We start from the raw sequence: 25661 nt of genomic DNA on the forward strand, positions 1-25661 counted from the left end.
CATGTTTTCACTCTACTAAACTATGGGTCATCTCCACTCAAGACTGTACTTTTTCATCTTTATCCACTAGGCTTCTAGAATGATCTATCCTCTTCCCTTTTAGGATCCAGTTCAAATGCCAAATCGCATATGAAATGTTACCCAGTTTCTGCAATCAGAATTAACCTTTGCCTGTGTTTCACTGGCGTCACATTCTGAACTCACTACGTATGCACACACTTGTCTTTCCCGCCAGACCACAGGTACCTGGAAGGCAGGGGCCAGGACGTGCCCACACGTGGGCTCCAGCACAGCCCGACACAGTGCCTGGCACTCGCTAGGCAAGCAATGAGGGCTGTGTTTAACTCATCAACTCCTAATATTTCTCTTCATCAAGGTTTCCTTATGAAAAAATAGACCTTAAGGATAAAACCTAAAACTCCCACAGATCATTCCCACCTCCTCAGTCTGTCCTTTAACCTGTTCACGGTTAGGTCAAAACCATGCCTCCCACTGGGTAGGGAGGACGTCCATGACCAGCACTACCTTTCTCACTGTAACTCCCGCTGTCTCCATAAAGAGACAGACTGGGAAGTTCGATGGCTTCCATTGGGGCTGCCTGACCCCAAACTAATGCCCACCCCACCACAACCCCATGACCGCTAGAGTCTCTTCAACTTCTTTGTAACCACCACTGGTTCCGATGACTCTCCACCAACAAATTCTGCTGTGGAGTTTGACACCAGTCAGATTATAACTGTCCCACCTTCTCTAACATGACCTGACCAATTCCTCTCATATCATTTACCTGCATCTCTCTCCTTTACAGCCAGGCTTTCTTCCCTTCCCCTTTTCCAAGTCATTCTCAACTCGGTTGAGAGCCCTCTCCTAGGAATTCCACTCTAAATACCATCACCATCGTGTAGAGGGTTGCTCTGCAGCACCGGACTAAGAAAGCAGACTAAGACACTGTAGACAACATGCTGCTCTACGTAAAGATCCTCAGTCACCCAGCCTTCACAGGATCTGCACTGAGTTAAGTCTTTCAGGAAAAAGGACAGCAGTCACTGACCCACCACACCCTCTCTGTAGGCCTCCTCTCTTGGAAGGCATGCAAATGCTTTCTCCTGGTTCCTCTGTACAGGATGAACTAATCATGGGAAACTGCTACGCCAGAGCTTACGTAGCTCTGCCAAATGCACAGATATCCAGCTTTAATGATCTTTATGAAGATTACCTAGTAAGATATGAAAATGGCTGATAAAATGCCAAACGAAAACAGACACAAAATCATAAGTATATGCTACTAACACAACCATAAAATATGATGTGCATTACCAAAGACTAGAAGGAAATATGCAAAAAAATTTAAAGGTAATATAAGCTGTGGGTCACGAATGCTTAAAATTCTCTAATATTTACCTGGTTATCTATTACTATATAACAGACCACCTCAAAACCTGTAAACCACTACCACCACTTATGTTGCTCACGAATGTGCAGACGGCACAGGTTTAGCCTCAGCTGGCGGCTAGAAGGCTGGGGGCAGGACTCCTGGGGAGGACAGCTCACTCCTCCATGGGGCGCAGGTGCTGGCTGTGAGCTGGGCACCTCCCCGCAGCAGGGCTTCCCACGACAGGGGACCTAGGTTCCAGGGACAGGCAGCCAGAGAGAGTGAGCCAGAGAGACGCTACCTGCCTTTTCTAACCCAGTCTCACACACCACACGGCGTCAGGCCCACCACTTCTTCCTATATGCCAGGTACACGTCACCAAGCCAGGTTCCCACTCAGAAGCGGGGAGTCAGGCTCCACCTTCCGACAGCAGGTGGCAGAATTACCCAGGGGGCTTTTTTTTTTTTTTTTTTTTTTGAGACAGAGTCTCACTCTGTTACCCGGGCTAGAGTGCCATGGCGTCAGCCTAGCTCACAGCAACCTCAAACTCCTAGGCTCAAGCAATCCTCCTGCCTCAGCCTCCCAAGTAGCTGGGACTACAGGCATGCGCCACCATGCCCGGCTAATTTTTTCTATATATTTTTAGTCGGCCAGTTAATTTCTTTCTATTTTTAGTAGAGACGGGGTCTTGCTCTTGCTCAGGCTGGTTTTGAACTCCTGACCTTGAGCGATCCACCCGCCTCAGCCTCCCAGAGTGCTAGTATCACAGGCATGAGCCATAGCGTCCAGCCTCCCAGTAGGGGGCTTTTAAAAAATGCCCACCCAGACCAATTAAATCAGATACTCATGGCCCAAAATACATGTTTTTAAAAGTGCTTCCCCAGGTGATTAAAATGTATAGTCAGGAGGGAGAACCATAAAAATTAACATGATCTTGGGGTTTCCTTCCTGCTCCAAAATTACGTATTATCATTCCAATATAGAAGGAGTAAAGGGGCTAAAAAAAGTAAAATAAAGGTCTCTCCTTACTACGGACTAAGTGCTCATGTTCTCCTCTAATTCATACATTGAAACTTAACCTCCAAGGTGATGGTATTTGGAGGAGATAAAGTCACAAAGGTAGAGCCCTCATGTGCAAGACTGGTGCCCCTTCTAAAAGGTACCACAGAGAGTTCCCTCATTCCTCTGTCACGTGAGGACACAGAGAGAAGTCAGATGTCTATGAACCAGGAAGCAAGCACTCACCAGACACTGAATCTGCTGGTACCTGATCCTGAACTTCCCAGCCTCCAGAACTATGAGAAATAAATTTGGTTTTTAGGAGCCATCTAGTCCATGGTAGTCTGTTACTGCAGACCAAACAGACTAAGATACTCCCCACAGTATAGGTGTATTTTAGATACATATACACACAAACACAGACATAAACATTCCAAGGTCTGAAGCCAGTCTGGCCAAATCCAGCTTGTTCCCGACACTACCACTGGTAAAAGTAGCGTTCCATTCTTACTGTCCATTGGACGGACTCAGAGCAGTAACGACCGACACGCCTCCAGAGCGCCGAGGCCCTGATGCAACGCGCCGGCCCGCTCTAGTCACCCCCTACGCCAGCTCGCAGCCAGGCTCTAACTGTCCGTGAAGCCAAACAGTACAGGATCCACACGGTACCCACAGCCCTTCCGGTGCCTGGCGCATACCATTCCAGGAAGAAGGGGTACAAATCTAGCTTCTGAATCTCTAAATCTGGAGGTCACAAATAGATATATGCTACTTCCTTTACCACTTCTAAATCACTATGCCCCAAACCAGTGATTTTCAAGATATGGCCTGCAAATAGTCTCTGATGGCTCAAGATTACATGTCCTATAGATTGTTGGCCAACCATTTAATAAATTTTCTACTGAATAATTATAATCTACATTAAAAAATCATAAGAAGGTACATTTTAAAAATAATAGTCATAATAATAAGGACTTACTTGCCTATGAACTTTAAAATATTAATTCTGGGGGACACCTTCAAAATGGAATAAGGAATATACATGACTTCCAGGCCTCCTGTCCCATCCAAAGTCATCCAAGTTAAATTTTAACTACTCCAAGAGAACCCTAGGCTCACAACTCTTACTGCCATGTTTCAAAAGTAACAACTTCTCCAAGGCCAAGCAAGGTGGCTTCCAAGGTGGCTCACCCCTGTAATTCCAGCATTTTGGGAGCCCAAGGTGGGAGGATCACTTGAGGCCAGAAATTCGAGACCAGCCTCTACAAAAAATAGAAAAATTAGCTGGGTATGGTGGCACACGCCTATAGTCCCAGCTACTTGAGAGGCTGAGGCGGGAGGATCACTTGAGCCCAAGAGTTTGAGGTTGCAGTGAGCTATGATGATGTCACTACACTCCAACCCAGGCAATAGTGAGAGACCCTGTCTCAAAAAAACAAAAAGAATTCCATAGGTCCATGAATTAATCACTTGCCTATAAATGTGAAGTAAAGCCAGACATCACTTACTGCCATCTCCTAAGTTTATCAGCTATTCTACTAATGGTATCCTGGTGGATGTTTTTCATAGTGGCAAAAGGGCATGGGTAGAATTATATTCTCTACAGAGATCTTGTGCACTACTCAAGATTTTTTTGGAGTGAAATATATGAAAATGATATTTCCTGACTGATTAATCAAAACAAATACTATACATTAGTAAAACAGCCAGTCCAGAGATTGACTGGATCACCACTTCTCAAATTTTCACACATATGTGAATCAAATGCAAAGACAACTCAGTAGGTCTGGAGTGGGCTTGAGATCTCTGTTTCTAACCAACCCCCAGGTGACTCTCACACTGCCGATCTCCACACAAAAGGAAAGTACTGACACACACTATGATGCGGAAGAACCTGGAGAATGTTATGCTGAGTGAAAGAAGTCAGACACAAAAGGGCACATTTTGCATGATTCCATTCACAGGAAGTGTCCAAAACAGGTAAATCTGCAGAGACAGCTGCAGACTCGTGGTTGCCGAGGGCTGCAGGAGGGAAAGATGGGGAATGACTGGCTTAATGAGTGTGAGGTTTCCTTCCGAGGTTTTGTTTGGTTTTGTTGAAATCCTCACAAGGAATGTGGGGTTTCCTTTTCTGTGATGACAATGCTGTGGAACTGAGTAGAGGTGGTGACTGCACAGCACTGTGAACAGACTAACTGCCACTGAATTGTTCACTTTGAAATGGTTGATATTATATGTTGTCAATTCCGCCTCAATTTTTAAACTGTGAAAAAAATCATATTCTTACAGGAACAGTAAATACTATAAAAGCTAAAACCCAAGATTTAATGGTATACATAAAGACATTTCCCACTGTAACATTTCATACAGCTCACTTGATCATTCTGAGTCACCTTCTTCACTGATAAAGTGCAAATACTTACACCTTGTCCACCACAGAATTATAAGGAACCAAAGGAAAATGAAAAAAAATTATTCTGAAAATCCTAATGAACAAATAATATATTTTTTTACTATTATGAGTGCATAATCATACATCTCAAACTATACATTGTCTCAACAAGAATTCTTAAAGATTTGGTGGCTACTAAAAACAGACACACTGCAATTAAATTACCAATCTCTGAATAGAGATATCAAAAGTCTCGTGGTATGGATCAACTTCCAGAAAACATTACTTCTTATCCGTTTCCTTCACAATGTGACCAATTCTGTTCAATGGTACAATTAGGTTAACTTCTGACATATGTTCAGAAATGTATTATCCTTCTCCTCTATCCTTAAGTAAACAAAACAATTCAAATACACTTTTTAGTTTATTCTTTTTTGTCTGAAATGCAAGAGCCTACTTAGGATAAATGCTTGAAAGAGAGAAAAGGCTTTCTCGCTACTGCAGCAGCGCTGAGCTCAGGCATCTGCTAGGGAAGAGGAGGGAGGGTCTGGCAGCAATTCTTTCCTTCAGTGCTACCCCTGTTCATTTCAAAGAGTGAAACACAAGGTGAGGTGCAGAGTCATGGAACAGGCCCCTTTGTTTGGCATGAATCAAACATATGCGTTACCTTAGCGCAATAAGAAAGACTGCTAAAGGCTTTCATAAATACAAGCCTAGTTATTCCTTTTACTCAAAATGCCACTTCCCATTCTCCCAACTTTCTCCACATCCAAGGAAGAAATAACAATGAACCAGGTAAGAGCAACTCTTTCTACTACAGGCGCCTCTTCCCTCCTCTGTGAAGCAACCTCTTGTAACTCACCGCAAAGATTTTCAACAAAGTTTTCATGTAGAGCTTTCGGATACCAAAGGAGACGCCAAAAATGGCTGGGACTATGATGAAAACGAGAAGCAGGGTGAAGAGGACAGTCAGGGAGATGCCCAGGAGGTTGACAATCAGGCTATCAAAAGGCAGCAGCAGGAACATGGTGGACGACTCAGCCAAGGCCAGTGCCCTCCGTCTCGAGAACAAACCACAGCCCTCAGACGGGCCTTTCCGGCAGCGCCAGCCTGGGCAAGGAAGCGGGTCCCCGAGAGGTAGCAAACTCCATTCCAAGGCTCACATCATTCACGTGCCAGAACAGAAGGCTTGGGAGGAGAATGACTGGCGAAAAGGACCATGAGGGGCATCCAAAATGGCAGGTCTCCCCGAAACAGATGGACTTGGGTGGCGAACGAGGCAGAACAGATCTTCAGTGAAAGCACCCAAGGCCAGGCCGGGTTCCTGTACAAGTGGGCAGCGGGGACGGCCTCCGCTCTGCTGTCCTGATGCTGCTTCCAGAGGTTACACTTTTTTCCTTGCCCAAGAGCACTTAGCAGATAAATCTGTCTTACAGCTCTGTCACTGCCAGAAGTACCGAGAAGAGTTCGACTTGGTGCCAAAAAAGTCCTAATTACTCCTGTGGAGGGGGTGACTGCTGGCACTTCACATAGAAGGCTTTTGAACTTGAATATGTGGATATTAAATTATTTTATTAATTATTTTACTTAAAATTCCTTCATAAGCTGAAAATCGTGTTCACTGTAGAGAGTTCACACGTGGCCCCATTCTCCCTTGAGTGAGGCTCCCAGCACTTGCTGTCCCCAGGACCCTCCTACCTGGAGAGCTACGGTCTTTGCCAGCAGGACAGAGAGGCTGGCACAGAATGTCTCATGCTGCCTGCAGTGAGTGTTATTCCAGGCACCTCTGGCATTGGTTTCCTCTGGATATTCTTCTCCCAAAGGCCCCTTCTCAGCGGTGACCTGGGTTCTTGGCAAAAAACAGCTTACATGCTGCCAAAGCTGGGGGTGGAAACAGAAACACAGTCAGTCACACAAATGTAGAGGAGAAACGTCAATAAGCACGGGGGTGGCTGGTTAGAGTAAGCCTACAGGCAGCACCAGCTTCTCAAGTCCTCAGAGTCAAAGGGACGAGGCAGAGCGACACGTAGCAGACACAGACGTGGGACGAAAACATACAGATGCTTTGCAGTTGCGACCCCAATGATATGACCCGTGGCCACTCACACTTTTTGAATAGCAAGTATATGTACGTACCTAAGACATGTTTCAAAAGATATAAAGCGTATGCTATGAAAAGTAAACCTCCCTCCTAGCTGTCCCCCAGGTAGCCAGAGTTCTTCATAGATGCAGCCACACTGCCAGCTTCAAATTCTTCCCAAGATATTCTATGCTCATACAAGGAAATACTATTTGTACTCCCCTCCCTCCACTTCTGCCCCAGGCCAGGCAACATTTTGTTCTTCACCTTGCTTTTTGTTTTGTTTTGTTTTTAGCTTAACGTAGCTTCCCTTCGAAGAATGTTCCACCAGCGCATACAGAGCTTCCTCAATCTGCAGGTGCACAGTTTTCAACTGTAAGAATGCACCATGATTGACTTTACCAGTCTCTGAAGGACAGGCACTGGTATTGCTGCTGTTTTGTTGTTATAAATAATGTTGTAATGAATAACTAGGTGCATACATGATTTAGTACACAAAATGCACATGGCAGATATATTTTCAGGATAAATTCCTAGAAATGGAATTGTAGGGAGAAAGAAAATATACATTTTTAATTTTGCAAGATATTGTCACATGTTCTACATAGAGGTTAAACTCCTCCAGTCTATCTCTCCACACTAGCCACTCATTTTTAAATTCCACTACTTCAAATATTTCATAAAAGTATTTCAATTTTATATCACTCCTTCCAAATTACAAGTAACCTATGCAAATCCTGAACTTGGGAGCATCCTATCAAGTCTCACTGGCAAAACATTTTGGTTTTGCACCTGTCACTCTCTGGCTGCTTCAATACATTTAGAAGTTCAAGAAACTGAACAAAAACACGTATTGATGTCACCTTAAATTCTGTCCAATACTTTAGACAACTTAAGGCCCTTCACATGTTACCTCATGTGGTTACTCACAACCTGCATGATTTCCATTTTACAAGTCAGGAAACTAAGGTAGGGAGACACAGACCCAGTTCCTTGGGGGGCCACTACCTTCAGAAACACTTAGTAATTAAATGCTCGACATGCATGTGGTGTTTGGCAGCACCGAGTCACAAACGCTGGCTATTTCTGGTACCCTGCCACTTCCATTTTCTTCCACTTTCACGTTATCATTGCGATTGCTCACATCTGTGGAATGCTTACAACACGACAGGCATCGAGCCAACAGCATTTTACACATACTATCCTCACTTAATTCTCACAACTCCAAGGAAGCACCATTTCCAGGTGGGGATGCTGAGCCTGAGAAGATTAAGCAAGCTACGCTGGTCGCACAGCTAGCAGGTGGCAGAGCAGGAGTCAGGATGAGTATGTGTGCCCGTGAGCCCCTGCTCCGTAACCCCCACCCCTTCCTACCCCCCAAACTGCACAGCTTGAAATCAAGTAACACTTCCTTCGTGCCAGCCAGCTCTAGAGAACAACCTGTGATTAGAAAAAACCACAAGGGGCTAGATTCACGCATCAGAATCTGGTGTTCTCAGAATCCAAGGTACAGGCCTACTCTTTCGATTTCATAAACCGGTTAACTGACTGCACATGCCAGCTTTCTCACGCCGTTCCAGAAGAGGTGTGGGCACCTGAACCACCATATTCCTCAGACCTGCCTAGGAAACACTCTTCCATGCCTGCCTCCCTGCTCCCCTTGGCCAGCCCTCCCATGGGAAAAAGGCAGCAAGAGCCCTCTGTCCCACTGGCCAAGGTTACCTTGAGTTCCACAGACCCAAGGTGACCAACACAAGGGTCACTTTGACCTCCATGGCAGAGTTTAGATCGCTCTTCTTTGGATCACAACCAACCAAGAATTCCCAAGGTTATTCTGGGTTCATGTCTCCAAAACATTAAAGTAAACACATGTAGCAATAAACTAATTTCTTCACCTAGTTCAGGGGTTGGCAAACCCCAGCCCATGGGCCAAATCTGGCAATGGCCCTTTTTTCTAAGGCTTACCAGCTAGGAATGATTTTACATTTTTAAAGAGACGTAAAAGACAAAGAAGAACACGTGACAGAGACGATAGCTGGCCTAGCCAAAATATTCACTCTCCAACCCCCTTACCTGACCCCTTACGGAAACAGTTGGCCACATGAGTCAGCTGCTCTCTCCCCTCAGAGGGAGTGACCTCTCCCTTGCCTGTCCCGCCCCGTCCCCTGATGTTCTGTTACAAGTGCCAGCCTCCAGAACAGAGAACAGTCAACTAGCCAAACAAGTTATGCAGCCAACACATACAAACTGCACAACGCTCAAATTCTTAGAAGGAGAAGAAACAGCAAGCTTACTGCGGTTATCAAGAAAGTTTCCAAACATCTTGCTGGATTAACAGAAAAATCATTAAAGCCAGAGGTAACTGGTGTCTTAAGGCCCCCTTAACACAGATTTTGATGTCTGGAAATATCAGAAAATCGCTCATATCAGAACTCGGTCAAATCACAATTTGTAGATAACAGATCATTTAGAAGAAGGTATCACGTTGCCTCAAATAGATACAATTATGACCCCTTAAGAGTGCAGGTAGGGGGAGCCATTAATCCAGGAGTATTTACCCATTCTCTCTAACATCCACAGCTCGATTCCAGCCAACCTCACTGTAAATCGTTTAGATGACAGTTCCCCCAACAGCCAGAGAAAAACATGAATCAACTAATTCTAAGCCTTTTAAGCAGGAAGACAGCTTCATCCTAGCAAGGCAACAGAGCCCATCACTAAACTCTTCAACCCAGTGAATGGTAAATCTGGGCCTTTAGGCCCCCAAATGGCCTCAGTTCGTGGAGTGACTAGTTCATTCATTCAACAAATATTCACTGGGCACACAGTATGTGCCAAGCACTAGGTAGGTGTTAGATATTTAGCAGTGAACAGATATGCCTAGAGACAAGTGCCCAGTAAATAAACATGCACAAAGTCAAAACTTCAAACTTTGATGACCATTAACAAGTGAAAGAACAGACTCCAGGAAAAGTAACAGAGGGAACTTAATTTAGATCAGTGCATACACACCAATTCTGACCCAATCACCAGGTGTTTGGTAGGGACCATTATGACTCCTAATTACAGAATCAAATACTTTTCAGCTAGCTCTCTGTAATACATGCTAACTCAGGAGATCATGGCTTCTATAATAGGTTCACAGAGATGCCCCATACCAACTCAAAAGGTAAAAGAAAGGCCATCTTATTAAAAATATAAGCTTAAACCACAAAAAGATACATGCATTTATAGAACGCACCAAGCACAATGCCTGTCAGATATTAGATCTCAATAAATAGTACATATTATCATTTCATTAGGATCAGAAGAAACCCTGAGTACTGTCTTCGGTTCTAGGTACCAACCTTTAAGAAAGCATAGAGAAGATGGTGCTACCAAGTGTGGCACAAAAACCACAAGCCACAAAACACTACATGCCTAGCAAGCAATTAAGTGCTTATTTAAAGAGGTCAGCTGGAAAACAGAGACATTCAAATTAAAACTACAGTGACATGGCAAAAAAAAAAAAACAACTGATAAACCACTGAACTGGTGAGAATGAAGAAATATCCTCAAACACTGCTGGTTGGGCTGTCAAATGGTACAACCTCCATGGAGAACAATTTAGCATTTGCCAACAAAATTTTAAATACACATCACCTTAGATACAGCTATTCCACTTCTAGAAATGTGTCCTAAGGAAAAATTAAATTAGAGCAGTGGTTCTTAACCAAGGGCGATTTTTGACCCCCGGGGGAAACATGTGGCAATGTCTGAAGGTATTTTTGGTTGTCACAGCTCAGGATGGGAGTCCTACTGGCATCTAGTGCATAGAGGGCAGGGATGATGGTACATACCCTATAATGCACAGAACAGCCCCGGGAACAAGAATTATCCAGCCCCAAATGTCAACAGGCAGATAAACACTGTACTGAAGCAGGTGCAAAGTGATAACGTGCTAGGTTACTGACTGTAGTACCAAAGGAAACATCAAAGTCCACCAACAGAGGATATAGTGGAACACTAGTCATCTGTTTAAAATAGAGAGACATCAGTGTATACACTGATAAGAAACAATCTTCCAGTTAGATGCAGAATAATGTCCATAATAAATACCAATTGTGAGGAAGGGAAGAAAAGGAAAAATGTAATACTTTATATGCATTTGCTAAGAATATCTCTGGGAAGACACACAAGGCATTGGCTATATATAGTAGCTGTCTCTAGGAGTAGAAAGGGGATATCACTGTTTATCCTTTTGGTATTTTTAAAACTGTGTTTATCATTTTGAATACCTAATAGTCTCATGGTTCAAAAATCATAAGAAACACACCAGGTTTGAATCCTGGCTTCGTTACTTAACTAGCAATGTGAGTGTGACTTTGGGTAAATTATCTGATCTCTTTAAGCTTCTGTTCAACAAAACCTACTGAAAAGATTATGAGATAATAAACATAAAGCTCTCTTCAGTGTCTGGAACAAAGTAAACCCTCAAAATAGAAGAACAATTATTATTATTATTTTTACTAAGCCCGTCACTAGGAAAGAGAGGAACATTTGAAGGTATTCAAGAAGGTATTCACCAGGCGCGGTGGCTCATGCCCGTAATCCTAGCACTCTGGGAGGCTGAGGCAGGCGGATTGCTCCAGGTCAGGAGTTCAAAACCACCCTGACCCCGTCTCTACTATAAATAGAAAGAAATTAATTGTCCAACTAATATATATAGAAAAAATTAGCCGGGCATGGTGGCACATGCCTGTAGTCCCAGCTACTTGGGAGGCTGAGGCAGGAGGATTGCTTGAGCCCAGGAGTTTGAGGTTGCTGTGAGCTAGGCTGACGCCTCAGGACTCAGTCTAGCCTGGGCAACAAAGTGAGACTCTGAAACAAAACAAAACAAAACAAACAAAAAAAGGAGTGACAATGCACTAATGAGAAATCTCTTTTAACGACCACCCTTGCCTAAGGGTGTCTACGATTCCCTAAAATGGCTGGAGCACGCAGAAACTGGACGTGGCCTGGCAGGGCGGCAAGCACAGCCACAGTCAGTGTCTGCAGAGCACCTGGGGGAAAGACAACCTCTGCAGAAATCGGGAGATAAATGCTCCATGCTTAAAGTCGGCATCTTGTGCAAATGTATCTGTCTCCGAGACTCTGAACGCGGACAGTGGATGTCCACATAGACACAGCAGGGTGTGAGCAGTGCTGCCTCAGAACACTGAGCCAGAGCCATTCTCCAAGATGCACCTGTGGATCAGCTGGGCCTTGGTCCAGATGAAGCAAATCAGAATCTCTGTGAGTGTGACCAGGGTTTGTTTTTAAGAGACCTGAGTGATTCTAATGTGTGGCCAGAGTTGAGAACTACTGGGTTAAGACTTCTTACCAGTTAACTGAGAGAGGACAACTGGAGGCTGAGAAAACTACCAACTACCTTGATCACAAACCACCCGTAAGTAAAACGCATCTAGTTCTCTAAAAAAGGGGAGAGGGAATATAGACAAACTTGAAGTGCATTCACAAAGAGTTGGTGAGAGGATCTAAAACTACACAGGACCATGAAACCCGCGAGAAGCCGCTCCGTGTCAGAGCACACCAGAAGAGCAGGCTTGCTCTGGAAACTCCGAGACCAGAGAATTGGGTATTATGGCTGGCAGCTGTGGGGTGCATATTTTAGCTCAATACCAAGAATCCAGCCCTCACATTTTGCTGGTAGGAATGTGAGACCGCACAGCTAGGAAAATGGTGAAACAGAGTTATCACATGACCTAGCAATTCCACTCCCAGGTACATACCAGGAGAAATAAAAACTGTCCACACACACAAAAACTACATAAATGCTTACAGCACCATTATTCAGGATTGCCAAAAGATAGAAACTACAATGTCTATCAACTGATGAAGAGATAAACAAAGTTTGGTGTATCCATACAATGGAATATTTGGCCATAAAAAGGAATGAAGTATTGATACATGCTACAACATGGATGAATCTTTGAAACATCATACTAAGAACCCAGTCACAAAAGACCACGTACTTTACGACTCATTTATATGACAGGCAAATATACAGAGACAGAAGGCAGAGTAGTGGTTGCTCAGGGCTGAGAAGGGGAGATACGGGCATTGACAGCAAAAGGCTCCAGCTTTCCTTCTGAGGTGATCAAAAAGTCCTAAGATTGACTGTGGATGGTTGCACTTACCTGTGAATATAATAAAAACCACTGAACTGTACATAAATTGTATAGTATGTGAATTGTATCTTAATAAAGCTATTTTTAAAAGAATCTAAGATTGAGCTGTTCTGTTCCGAGAGACACGCACCTCTCCCTGGATTCTGCAGGGTGGCAGACACATTACGGTGAATAGAGCAGATGTCTTCTATAATTTCCTCCTAAAACATGATTTTGACTTTGTGTCTTTGCCTACAATTGCAGAATGTCAAGGAAGCAGTAAAACATGATGGTTAAACATACAAGGAATCAGACACGCTCCATGCAAAACCAGCCTCCATGACTTTCTAGCTGTGTGGCCTCAGGAGGAAACTCTCCACGCTTCAGTCTTCTTGTCTGCACATGGGGACACCATGCATGCTGTGCTGCTGCTGCGAAGACCTAACACGACGACCAGCGCAGCGCTCGGCACCAACTGCTCCACGAACAGGGGCTGCTATTATTATTCATCACTATAAAAGCCAGAGGCAATAATATAATAATAAAATCACGACAAACCACAACTTTAGTAGTCGAGTGAGAATTCTAATGCAACCTCTTCACTTTATGGCTCAAATAATTGAGCCTAGGAAGGGTTAAACAACTGGCGCAAGTTACAAAACTGGCTCTAACAGAAGAAGCAGGACTCAAACTCAGATCCAGCGGTCTGAGTCTAGTGGTCTTTCTGTTCCCCAGGCTGGCCCCTCACTTGCTTTGGGGTGGGTTATACTTTGGAGAAAAGCCACCCATTTCTCCTAGTTTACCCAGTCGGGACACAGGCCCAACTCTGACGTGATGGTAAATGAACACGCAGGCACAGAGGAAATGAGAGCTGGCTGAATGTAACGTCACGCCTATCAGAAGTAGTGGAGCATAAGAAAACTGCCTGAATAGGATGTGGCTGCTTAGTAAGAAAAGCGTATGACGTTTCCAAAGAGAGAGGGTGGCTCTTGGAGCCACTACACTGAAGTGCAGCTGAAGAGCTGGAAAAACAAAGAATACACAAAGCTGACATCAACCCTGGATGAGATAAACATCCCAGACAAAGCCAGGATGCACCAGGCCAAGGATGACTCAACTTACCAGGAAGACAGAATATGGCCAGTTTCAGGGCCTTCGTCTTATCCAAGGTCATTCTGACTGAGACAACATTCCCCTTGCCTAGAAAGGCCTACCTTGAATTAAAACTGGACAATAAGTAACACCATACCAAGTTCACCCCAAAGCAACATCAACAGCCTCTTCGACCTGGCAAAAAAATTAATAAAGGACCAGGCATGGTGGCTCACACCTATCATCCTACCACTCTGAGAGGCTGAGGTGGGAGGATCACTTGAGGTCAGGAGTTTGAGACCAGCCTGAGCAAGAGCAACAGCTCTACGAAAAATAGAAAAATTAGCTGGGCGTGGTGGCACATGCCTGTAGTCCCAGCTACTTGGGAGGCTGAGGCAGGAGGATTGCTTGAACCCAGAAGTTTGAGGTTGCTGTGAGCTACGATCAAGCTACTGCACTCTAGCCTGGGTGTCAGGTTGAGTCCCTGTCTCAAAAAAGAAAAAAGGAGAAAGAATATTTTTATAAGGACAATTCAATTTGTTGGGTCTTTAAGACTCAAGACAATTCATTTTCAACCGAAACACTGCTCTGATAGCTCGATCTCAATATTTGTGCTTCTACATTTCAGTATTTTATATGTAATTAGAAGCAACTTCCTGGCCTCTTTTTCTAAAAAAAAATTTTTTGTCTTGTTTATTTCACTCAGCATTGCTATTTTGAAAACCACCCATGTTGCTGTATATGTCAACAGTTTGTTCTTTTTCAATTATTTATTTAGTTATTTTTGAGAGAGGGTCTCACTCTGTCACCTAGGCTGGAGTGCAGAGGAGAGATCATAGCTCACTGCAACCTCCAACTCCTGGCCTCAATTGATCCTCCTGGCTCAGCCTCCCGAGTAGCTGGGAGGCGCACACCACCATGCCCAGCTAATTTTAATTTTTTTTATAGAGGTGGGCGTCTATGTATGCTGGTCTTGAACTCCTGGGCTCAAGCAATTCTCCTGCCTCAGCTTCCCAAAGTCCTGGGATTGCAGGCGTGACTCACCTGTGCCTGCCTCAGTTTGTTTGTTTTTATTGCCGGGCAATATTCAGTTATATGGATATACCACAATTTGTTATCTATTCACATACTTACTGATGAACATTTGGGCTGTTCCAGTTTGGGGCTATTACCAATAAAGCTGCTATCTGTAGGTCTCTGTATGCACATACATTTAACTTCTCTGGGGTAATTACCCACGAGTACACTGACTAATTCTAACGTAGGTTCAGAACCTTTTTTCTAAACTGGCTGTACAATTTTGAATTGCACGAGCATGATGGGAAAGTCCCATTTGCTCTTCATCCTCATTAAGGTCTTCTTGATCCTAGACATACTGACGGATTTGAAGGGGTATCTAATAGTTTCAACTTGCATTTCCCTACTGACTAATGGCACTGAGCACCTTTTCATGTGCTTATTTGCCATCCACATGTCGTCTTTGGTAAAGTGTCCAAATCTCTTGCCCACTTTTTATCAGTTATTTTATTATTGAGTTTGTTACTGGCCATTTTTAAGAAGTCAAGCTGTTTTTTCCCAGTGATGAAACAGTCTTAATTTAAAATGAGAAAGCATTACTACTGAACTGTATACTTAAAAATGGTTAAGATGATGTTTAAAAAAAGATGAGACTGATCCCAGACAAAAAATGAGAAAGCATTTCATTGCAAAGGTACAAAATTTGTGACATCAGACTTTTTTGTTCAACTCCCCACAAAACTCAAAATAATCCATTTGTGCAAAGAAAATCACTACATCATGAGAGAAAAAAACCAATGACCACAACCACTAACTCTAACCTCAGAACTGAATATTACTGAACAAAATAAAATGCTCCTTTATCTTTATGTTCCGCCGACAGTGATTCCGTGCAGTTCAACAGAGTAGCCGCTAACCACATGTGACACTGAAACATTTGAAATGTGCTGTAAATGTAAAATACACACTGGGTTCAAAGACTTACCATGAAAAAATGCAAGCTAAAGATCTCACTAGTGATTTTTCTGTTGATTATATATTGAAGTAATAGTCTGGATAAAGTGGGTTACATTACTAAAGTTATTTTACCTGTTTTTACTTTTTAAGAAATGTTTAAAATTTTAAAGTAACTGACTCACTTATACGTGGAAGCGAAAAAGGCTTCCATCTTATGGAGTAGAGAATACAATGATAGTTACGGGGGAGGGTGGGTATCGGAGAAAGGTTGGCTAAAGGGTACAAAAATACAGGTAGTAGAAGGAATGAGTTCTAGCGTTTGACAGCACAGTAGAGTGACTATAGTTACTAACAATAATTTATATTTCAAAATAGAAGAGATTTGAAATGTTCCCAACACAAAGAAATGATAAATGAGGTGATGGATATCCTAATTACTTTGATCATTACACACTGTATACATGTATGAAAATATCACATGTATCCCATAAATATGCAGAACTATATATCAATTAAAAAACAGAAAAGAGACAAGCCCCGGACCAGACCAGACCCCAGAGGTTTCTCAGGCTTGTCAGTTAAAAAAAAAAAAAAAAAAAAAACAGAAAAAACTGACAAACAATTGTATATATTTATGAGCCAGGAGCAGTGGCTCACACCTGTAATCCTAGCACTCTGGGAGGCTGAGGTGGGCGGATTGCTCGAGGTCAGGAGTTTGAAACCAGCCTGAGCAAGAGTGAGATGCCGTCTCTACTATAAATAGAAATTAATTGGCCTACTAATATATATAGAAAAATTGGCCAGGCATGGTGGCGCATGCCTGTAGTCCCAGCTACTCGGGAGGCTGAGGCAGGAGGATCACCTGAGCCCAGGAGTTTGAGGTTGCTGTGAGCTAGGCTGACACCACGGCACTCACTCTAGCCTGGGCAACAAAGCGAGACTCTGTCTCAAAAAAAAAAAAAATTGTATATATTTATGGAGTACAATGTGATGCTTTGATATATATATATATATACACACACACACACACATTATGGAATGATTAAAACAAACTAATGGAACATTTCACTTTTATTTTTTTAAAGCTACTACTACAAAATTTAAACCTACATACATAGCTTGTATTTTATATATACATATACAAAATATATATATAGATTTTTTTTGGTAGAGACAAGGTCTTGCTCTGTCACCTGGGCTAGAGTGCAGTGGTGTAGTCATAGCTCACTGCAGGCTTGAGCTCCTAGGCTCAAGTGACCCTCCCATCTCAGCCTCCTGAGTAGCTGGGACTATGAGCACATACCACCACACCTGGCTAATTTTTGTTTCTTTTTTGTAGAGACAGAGGTCACACTATGTTGCCCAGGCTGGCCTCAAACTCCTGGCTTTGACTGATCCTCCTGCAGGCGGTGAGCCAATGCACCATGCCTTATATTTTTATTGGACAGCACTGATCAAAAAATTTTAAAGGAGACTGTGAAAATAATATATCACTAACTGATAAGAAAAAAGATACCTATATATATTATTTTTTCTCACCTTCTCTGAGGTGTTAAGAAAATGGTATTGTACAAAAAGGTTTAGAACTGGAGTCTTCTCAAGTTCTATGTACAACTCTGTTATTATCTGGTTTATGTGACCTTGAATAAATCACTTGGCTTCCCTATATTTAAGTTTCCTGACTTTTTTTTTTTTAATTCAAAAAAGTCAACAAAAATGTTATTAAGCTCTGTGCCATGGTATCAGCCTAGCTCATAGCAACCTCAACGTCCTGGGCTCAAGCAATCTGCCTGCCTCAGCCTCCCAAGTAGCTGGGACTACAGGCATGTGCCACCATGCCCTGCTAATTTTTTATATATATATTTAATTGTCCACCTAATTTCTTTCTATTTTTAGTAGAGATGGGGGTCTCGTTTTTGCTCAGGCTGGTTTCGAACGCCTGGCCTTGAGCGATCCTCTGGCATCAGCCTCCCAGAGTGCTAGGATTACAGGTGTGAGCCACCGCACCTGGCCAAGCTCCTGTATTTTACAAAGCAATTTTTTATTACTGCAGATCTTGAGCTTACAGCTTAATTGGAGGTGGGATCCAAACATACTAACAACAAGTATACAGGCAAAATAAAGAGTGCTCCAAGAAAGGAGACAAGCCTCTGCAATTGTTCGGCATGTGCACGTGTTTACACGTTTTAAAGGAGAAAGAATACCTTAAAAGAGTTGGGGAAAACGCCAGCACTTACAACATTCCTTCTAACTCTAAAATTCTATCCTCTTAAAAAACATTGACCATGCTATAATAAGCACCATCATATGGCTCAATAACATGGGATGGTGATACTTGGTCAAGCTTTCCCTGTGAGCACAATGACACACACAGTAAGAAATAATGACATGCCATATTAGGGTTCTGCTTTACTTGAAGAAACAACTCTGCAGAGCAGTTCAAGTTGAACCAGGTCCAAATAATCTCCAGAAAGCGTAAGTTTTCTTTTTTTTAATAAAAGGTAACTTTTGGTGATAGGCACATACGAGAAAAGTGGTTTATTCTTTAGCAGAAACCACTTAGCAAGTTAGGCTAGAATGCTGATAGACTAGCCACAGCACTCCTCCTGACACCAAACACAAAATAAACACACCATCTGCTTCTCTCCCTCCTCAATCTTTAGGGGTGATGATTTACTTTGACTGAAAGATCAGCCACGGTTATTTCAGTGGCACTTCCATAAACCGTCTGTACACGACAACTACTGCATTTAGGTCACAAACTCACACAAGAAAAATCCATCCTAAAAGTAAATTTATAATTATGTCGCATCATGTACATAATCCGAACTTACACCCAAACTCAAAGAACTCTACGTACAAGGACTCGCTCACAGCATTCCTTCAAGAGGTGGAACATCACCATTTTAAGAGTAAAAAAAAAAAAAAAATTGAGGCACAAGCACTGAATTTACCTGTTTTTCTTGAGATAAGGAAATCAAACAGCATAAAGTCTGTTAGGAAACTAATACTATAGTTTGGTTAAAAAAAAAAAAAAAAAAAAAAAGGCCTAACCTATGGTTCAAGCAGCCCAGGTTCTTACCTGTTAAAGGCAGGAAAGGATTTATGACAGGATGCTGTCATTCTCCCAGAACAGTAAGTGCAAAACACCTGGCAGGTGCACTCCAAATCATTTCCGTTTCCCTTAGTTACTCTTCTTTATTAAATAGCCCTGAATGCTTTCTACATCCTTCACAGCTTGTTCTTATTCTCAAACCTTGACATTTCACTCTTAAGGGGGTCAGAATTTTCCCATGTCTCCTAAAAACTATGATCAGAACTTCCCGTTTGGCCCAAACAGTTCTCAAACCAATTTAAGACGTAACCCCCCAGTTTTATCATTCTGGGCTTTGGTGAAGAAGGTTCTACCCATCTCAGCTCCTCGACCTGGAGGGAGGGCGGCAGGCACCTGGACGCACGGTGGGGACGCCCGCGGCCAGGTGGGCCTCTTCCTACCTGCGCGTCTGCAAAGGCCACTCGACTTCTCTGGGCCTTGCGGGGCTCAAAAACAGAGTCAGAAAAGGCTGGACGAGACGACCTGGAAGTTCTCGTCCAAATCTGGAGCACCTTCTGCTGGGACCTGGCCCCCCGCGGCCTGCTCACTTGGCCGGCCCTCCCTGGCCCCCCGCTCCACGCGCGCCCCCGCGGGGCGGACGCGCGAGCCAGCCCGCGCCCCGAGCGCGCGCACCCGGCCCCACGCGACACCGAGCCTCGTACCCCGAACCGGAAGCCGCCGCCGAGGGCCGCGGGGGGACACGCACCCGCGCTCGTGCGCGGAGCCGGCCGCGGGTCCCCCCACCCCCACGGAAAGCGCTTCCCGAGAGGCGCGGCGGCCCTCAGGTGCGGGCGGCCCTCAGGTGCGGGCGGCCCTCAGGTGCGGGCGGCCCTCAGGTGCGGGCGGCCCTCAGGTGCGGGCGGCCCTCAGGTGCGGGCGGCCCTCAGGTGCGGGCGGCGTCTGCGCGGCGCGAGCGGGGCGGGTTCTCCGCGCGCGGCCGGGACGGCGGGGAGCGACCCGGAAACGCACCGGCCCCGGGGCGCGGGCCGCCGCGGAGGCCCCGCGAGCACAGGCCGGCCGCGCGGCGCAGGCCCCGGAGCGCGCGCAGGGAGCGGAGGGGAGCGTCTCGGGCCGCCCCGCGAGAGCAGCGGCGCCGCGAGGCAGGACGGACGCGCCGCGCGGGTCGGGGCCGGTGTGCGCGGGCGGCGCGTTCTGGCGGCGGCGGGGCCTCGCGGCGCGGCAGGGCGCCCCTCCCGCAGGCCCGCCCGGCCCCGAGCCCGCGGCCGTTGGCGAGGGCCGCCGCCTACTCACCGGCCGCGCGGCGCCGGGCGCGGGTCCCTCGCTGACTGGCCTCCCGCCCGCGCCGCCGCCGGCTGCGTCAGGGCGTGCGCGCGCCCGCCTTTGTCTACGCCGCGCGCGCGCGCACCGGCCCGGCGGGGTCGGGGGGTCGGGGGCGCGCCGCGGCGGGCCCGGCCGGTGGCGTGCGGCGGGGTTCTGCGCCTCAGCCCGGGACCCGCCGCGCTCGGGAAGCGCCGGCCGGCGTCCCGGTGACCGTCCTCGGCGGCGGCGGCGTGTCTGCGTCTCGCGGGGCCGCCTCCGCCGACCGGAGGCGTGCGGGGCGCGGGTGTAGACAGGCCGCAGCTCCCGGGGCCGCGCGGCTCGGAGCCCCACGCCTCGCGCGGCCCAGCGACCCCCGTAAGACTGGTGCTGTTGGAAAGCTCCCACCTTCCTTTTCCCTCTGCCCGAAAGAGACGGGTTGCCGCCGGTGCCAGGCCTGGCGCAGGTCGCCCCCAGCACTGCTGGCAGCTTGTCCTTCCGAGCCCAATACGCGATGTGATGGTGCCCTCTTTAGGGCAAAGTGCGCCTTCTTACGCCCTGAAGTGTGTGTCTGAGAGCGACAGCTCTGCGCCCAAACACTGGGCCTCTTGTCCCCGCTAAATGCTACCACACCCATTTGGGGCTTACTGCACTTTTATTAGCTCAATCGTTTATCCACGCGTTTAACAGACCTTCACTGAGCCCTGGTCGCATTCCCAGCCTTTTTGTTTATTTATTTTGTAATGTTTGTTTGTTTGTTTTGAGACAGAGTGCATTGGCATCAGCCTAGCTCACCGCAACCTCAGACTCCTGGGCTCAAGCAATCCTCCTGCCTCAGCCTCCCGAGTAGCTGGGACGACAGGCACGCGCCACCACGCCTCGGCTGATTTTTTGTATATGTATTTTTAGTTGGTCAATTAATTTCTTTCTATTTTTAGTAGAGACGGGGTCTCTCTCAGGCTGGTTTCGAACTCCTGACGTGGAGCGATCCGCCCGCCTCGGCCTCCCGGAGTGCTAGGATTACAGGCGTGAGCCACCCACGTCCTGCCATCCCAGCCCTTTTAGAGAATCCCAGTGATACGAGGTTGAACACTGCATGGCCATGTCTAATCTTCAACTAGATCCAATTCCCTGAGAGAAGAAACACACATTTGCGTGTTCTTCACGGTGCTAGCCATAGGGTTTCAACGTTGCCGCCGTCCTCTTCCTGCTCTTTGGGGTCTTATATCTGGCCCCCAGAACAAGTCCAAGCTTGAAAGTGGCCCAGCCGTCTGCTCTGCCCTCCCGGCCCCTCCGGCTCACGTTTCTCTGTTTCTCTCGGTTCTCATTGTCTACTGCAGTGCTCTGCATATCTTGAAATGCAAAAAGGTTTCACACTTATTAGAGGCTCAACAAAAAATGGTGTTGGTTGAATCTTTGCCCAACAAAATATTAGACTCAGCTGTTGGGTGTCAGCACAGGTGTGCAGGCAGAAGTTCACTGGCATGTTCTCTAAACTTCTTTAGTGCAGGGGGACATACTTCTCTCTGAAGAGGAGGCCAACATGCGAAGTTTTGTTTGTGAAGGTCCGTGATCTGGGCAGATCTTTGTTACACTCACCGCTAGGTACAAGGAATATAAGTGGGACAGATAAAATAAGTAAGGCTTGGAAATCTAGACACAAAGCAAATGTCCCCGTGGAGAAGGCCACCGCCCATAGCATATCCAGGCTTAAGTCCAACGCTGAATTTTTTGTCACTACGAATTTGGACTGTCTTTAGATTATTGTTGAAGGTATTTTCACATTCTAGAATGAAAATATTCTCGTACTCCAGAAACCAAGCAATTTTAAAAACCTCATGAAGAGGCCGGGCGCGGTGGCTCACGCCTGTAATCCTAGCACTCTGGGAGGCCGAGGCGGGCGGATTGCTCGAGGTCAGGAGTTCGAAACCAGCCTGAGCAAGAGCGAGACCCCATCTCTACTATAAATAGAAAGAAATTAATTGGCCAACTAATACATATATAGAAAAAATTAGCCGGGCATGGTGGCACATGCCTGTAGTCCCAGCTACTTGGGAGGCTGAGGCAGGAGGATTACTTGAGCCCAGGGGTTTGAGGTTGCTGTGAGCTAGGCTGACGCCATGGCACTCACTCTAGCCTGGGCAACAAAGTGAGACTCTGTCTCAAAAAAAAAAAAAAAAAAAAACCTCATGAAGGGTAGTCCATTAGAAGAAGAAGAGCGCGGTGTTTTAAGGTCCCCGTGAGAGGTTTAACAGCCCCTACCTACCCCGTTCTAACATCGAACGCATTTCTCAAAATGCACCTCTACAATCCCTGTGTCCTGTGTCTGCAGCACACAGTGCTACAGGCCTGGGAGGACACTCCTTCCGTAGGAAAATAACACCATGCATGTGCCACATGACTCTCTTCCTTCCGCGTCACCTTTTACGTGTACGAAGCCTTGGCCTTTCCCTAAGAGGTGCATCCACAGCTCTTTACTCGCAACCAGCAATTTCAATGCTCATTTCCAAGCACCAAGAGAAAAAAATCAAATAAAGCAAAAGAAATGTTATATATATATATATTTTTTAAGTTTTTAATTGTGGTAAAATACATACAAAATTTACCATCTTGACCATTTCTAAGTGTACATTTCAGGGGTGTTAAATACATTCACATTGTTGTGAATCTTCAGAACTTTTTCATCTCAAAAAACTAGAATTCTATACCCATTAAACAAGACTATCCGTTTCTCCTCCCTCCAGCCCCCAGTAACCACCATTCTACTTTCTGTTCATGGGAGTTTGACTGCCCTACCTCATGTAAGTGAAATCAGTATTTGTCTATTTGAGACTGGCGTATTTCGCTTGGCATGATGTCTTCAAAGTTCACCCGTGTCGTAGCTAGCATGCGTCCGAATTTCCTCCCTTTTTAGGACAAATGTTCCATTGTGTGAGGAAAAGTGCTGAGCAGAGCTGAGCAGTCATGATGCGTGACTTCGCCTAGGACCAGGCCGCAGAGTTCAGGAGGCCCTTCCAGCTGTGGCACCAAGCGGGCTGGCAAGGTCCTGTTGCAGCCAGTGTGGGGACGTGGTGGCTGTACACCTGGTGGGACCAGAGCCCCACCAACACCCAGGTGCTGCAGTGTTCCGCATGTCTTGAAATGCAAAGAGGTTTCACACTTGATTAGAGGCTCAACAAAAAATGGTGTTGAGGTCCTGGGAACGCCCAAGAGTGATGAGATGAATTTGGAAGTGCTGCCCTTTGAGCACCTCCTGCCCATGCTGCGGGCTGCAGCCACGAGTAAGGACTAGGGCACCTGTGAGGGTCATGTGGAAGGCCCTTGGGTGTTTGACAAGGGCCCTGAAATCTGGCACATCCTTGTCACACTGGGTGAGGAGATGATGGAGGAAGAAGAGGAGATGTCGGTGGCCGGGCACAGGGACAGCCAGGGTCTTACCAGCTATGAAGAGTTCATCCATACAGTACGGAGTGGCTGAGGCCCCCGAGCCTGGTGAGCCTGTGCGCCTAGCCTGAGGGCTTCCCAGGCACCCTGCACAGCTCCTTTCCTGCCTTGTCTCTCTTGGATGATGCTTAGCTGTCAGCATTCACCAAATAAAGTGCTCTCTGTGCCCCTCCTAAAAATATTCTGCTGTATGTATACACTTTATCCATGTGCACATGGGCATCTGGGATCCTGTCTTGGATTCTTTTGAATATATGCCGTGATGTGGCATCGCGGATCATATGGTAACTCTGTTTTTAGTGTTTAGAGTCTGGAGTTGGGAGGAGAGCTCCAGCTAGTGACATAAATTTCAGGGGCCTCAGAGTATGGATGAAACACATGCTGGGTCAGATTAATACAATGCAAAACAGTGCAGATGTAAGTAGAGACTTCGCCGTTGGGAGCAAAGTGGAGAAGACAGGTCGTTTCAGTCTGGATCCACACCGGAGTCCTCAGTTTGGAAATGGACCCACTTTTGCCAATTCATGGCAGGATGGTCTGGTGATGGGGACCCAAACCCACAAGAGACACTAATAAAAAGAGAAGGCTTAGTTATTAATTTGGGTGGATGACTGGAAATCTAGAATTAACTGGAATGATAGGATTGGTAGGTCAGCTTACGCTTTTGCCAGTAGGAAACCAAATCACCATCAGTAGGCTGTTTGTTTGCTATGGAGTTTTTAAAAAGCAAAGAAGGAAATGTACAGTCCCAGGGCTCTGGCAATGCCCTCGACCCCCAAAGCCCCCTGCACCTGCCAAGCAGTTGGTAAAAGTTGGCTGAGCAGAACATCCTCTTGGACGAACATGGTAAGCCTTTCCTTTGCCCAACTCTCCATTTTCCGAGATTCACTCCCGCCTGCCCAGGGCCACCTCTGCTGAAGCAGCGCCTGCCTTCCTGCGCTCCTCAAGGAAAGAAAAGAGGAACTCCTATTTCTTAATTTTTTTAGTAATTCAAAAAGTCTAGTATAAACCACACATCTACCTGAAATAAGGCCATCGAAGCTGATGAAATGTAATTTTTGGCAAGTATCTACTCATATTTTAGGGACTCACTTCAGGGGTGAACCCCAACACAGGCACCCCCCCCCCAGGGAGGGGGCTCATTCTCTGACACTCTCTCAGTGCCCCTGACGGTGTTTACTGTTATTATTTATTTCTAGGTCTGGCTGGTCCCTCCCTCAACTGGACCGTGAATTTTGTTGTATTCATTTTCTATTTCCAATTGGCGTATAGTAGTTGTTCAATAATGTTTACCGAATGAGTGAAAACTACATGATGACTACCAATATTTCCAAAATCGACAATTTTAGCAGAAAAAGGGGGCAACAGACACAATTGTGCTATTTACAAGATGAGGCTTTTATAAAAAAATATTAATTCAAAGTGCACCGCAGGCAATGTGGTCTGGCAATGAGACGCAAATGTGAAACTCAAAGGTGAATAGTGAGCAGCCTCCTTTTCCAACCCTGGGAGTGATCGCTGTGGCTGTGGGAGCAACTTTGTTTGGAGGTCATGTTGAAAGGCTGGATCCCAGGCCCTCTCTAAGTGTGACGCCTGCCCCAGCTGCTCCTCCAGCACTTCCCCTTCGGATGCCGCCCTTGACCTGCTGTGTCTCCTGTGATGCTCGTGACAAGATAGAATTCAGAAGCTCTAGTTTCACTAGAAACAATTGCCACGCGTTCTAGGAGTAAGTCAGCTTCACAGCTGGCTGCTGATGTCTTGTGTTGATTTTGACCAGCTTTAATTTGAGAGCGACCCCGATTCTTACA

At 45.8% G+C, this 25661-nt stretch overlaps 1 protein-coding gene and 1 long non-coding RNA gene across 9 annotated transcripts in view; one reads left to right on the plus strand and one right to left on the minus strand.

The window, feature by feature from the left end:
- GPAT4 (glycerol-3-phosphate acyltransferase 4) overlaps nucleotides 1-20480 on the minus strand; it is a 35750-nt gene extending 15270 nt beyond the window's left edge. Inside the window, exons 1-2 of one of the 6 annotated variants that reach the window (XM_075997309.1) lie at nucleotides 20404-20480; nucleotides 5626-6644 (exon numbers count right to left, since the gene is read on the minus strand). In XM_075997309.1, coding sequence (XP_075853424.1) covers nucleotides 5626-5790 — 165 coding nt within the window. In that variant the 5' untranslated portion in view covers nucleotides 5791-6644; nucleotides 20404-20480. Of the gene's footprint in view, nucleotides 1-5625; nucleotides 6645-8916; nucleotides 8962-19553; nucleotides 19721-20403 lie in introns of those variants that run through there. The other 5 variants (XM_075997313.1, XM_012777422.3, XM_075997310.1 and 2 more) reach the window with 5 other exon arrangements.
- LOC142864134 (uncharacterized) lies at nucleotides 19848-25249 on the plus strand. 3 transcript variants are annotated; one of them, XR_012914711.1, is made up of 3 exons: nucleotides 19848-19937; nucleotides 23154-23210; nucleotides 23324-25249. It is a non-coding gene; the product is annotated as an uncharacterized LOC142864134 (long non-coding RNA). The 3 variants fall into 3 exon arrangements; XR_012914713.1 differs by having other exon boundaries at nucleotides 19886-19971; XR_012914712.1 differs by lacking the exon at nucleotides 19848-19937 and adding an exon at nucleotides 19998-20039.
- The last annotated feature ends 412 nt before the right edge of the window (nucleotides 25250-25661 follow it).

The sequence above is a fragment of the Microcebus murinus genome, chromosome 24 (genome assembly GCF_040939455.1).
Source record: "Microcebus murinus isolate Inina chromosome 24, M.murinus_Inina_mat1.0, whole genome shotgun sequence".
Lineage (NCBI taxonomy): Eukaryota > Metazoa > Chordata > Mammalia > Primates > Cheirogaleidae > Microcebus > Microcebus murinus.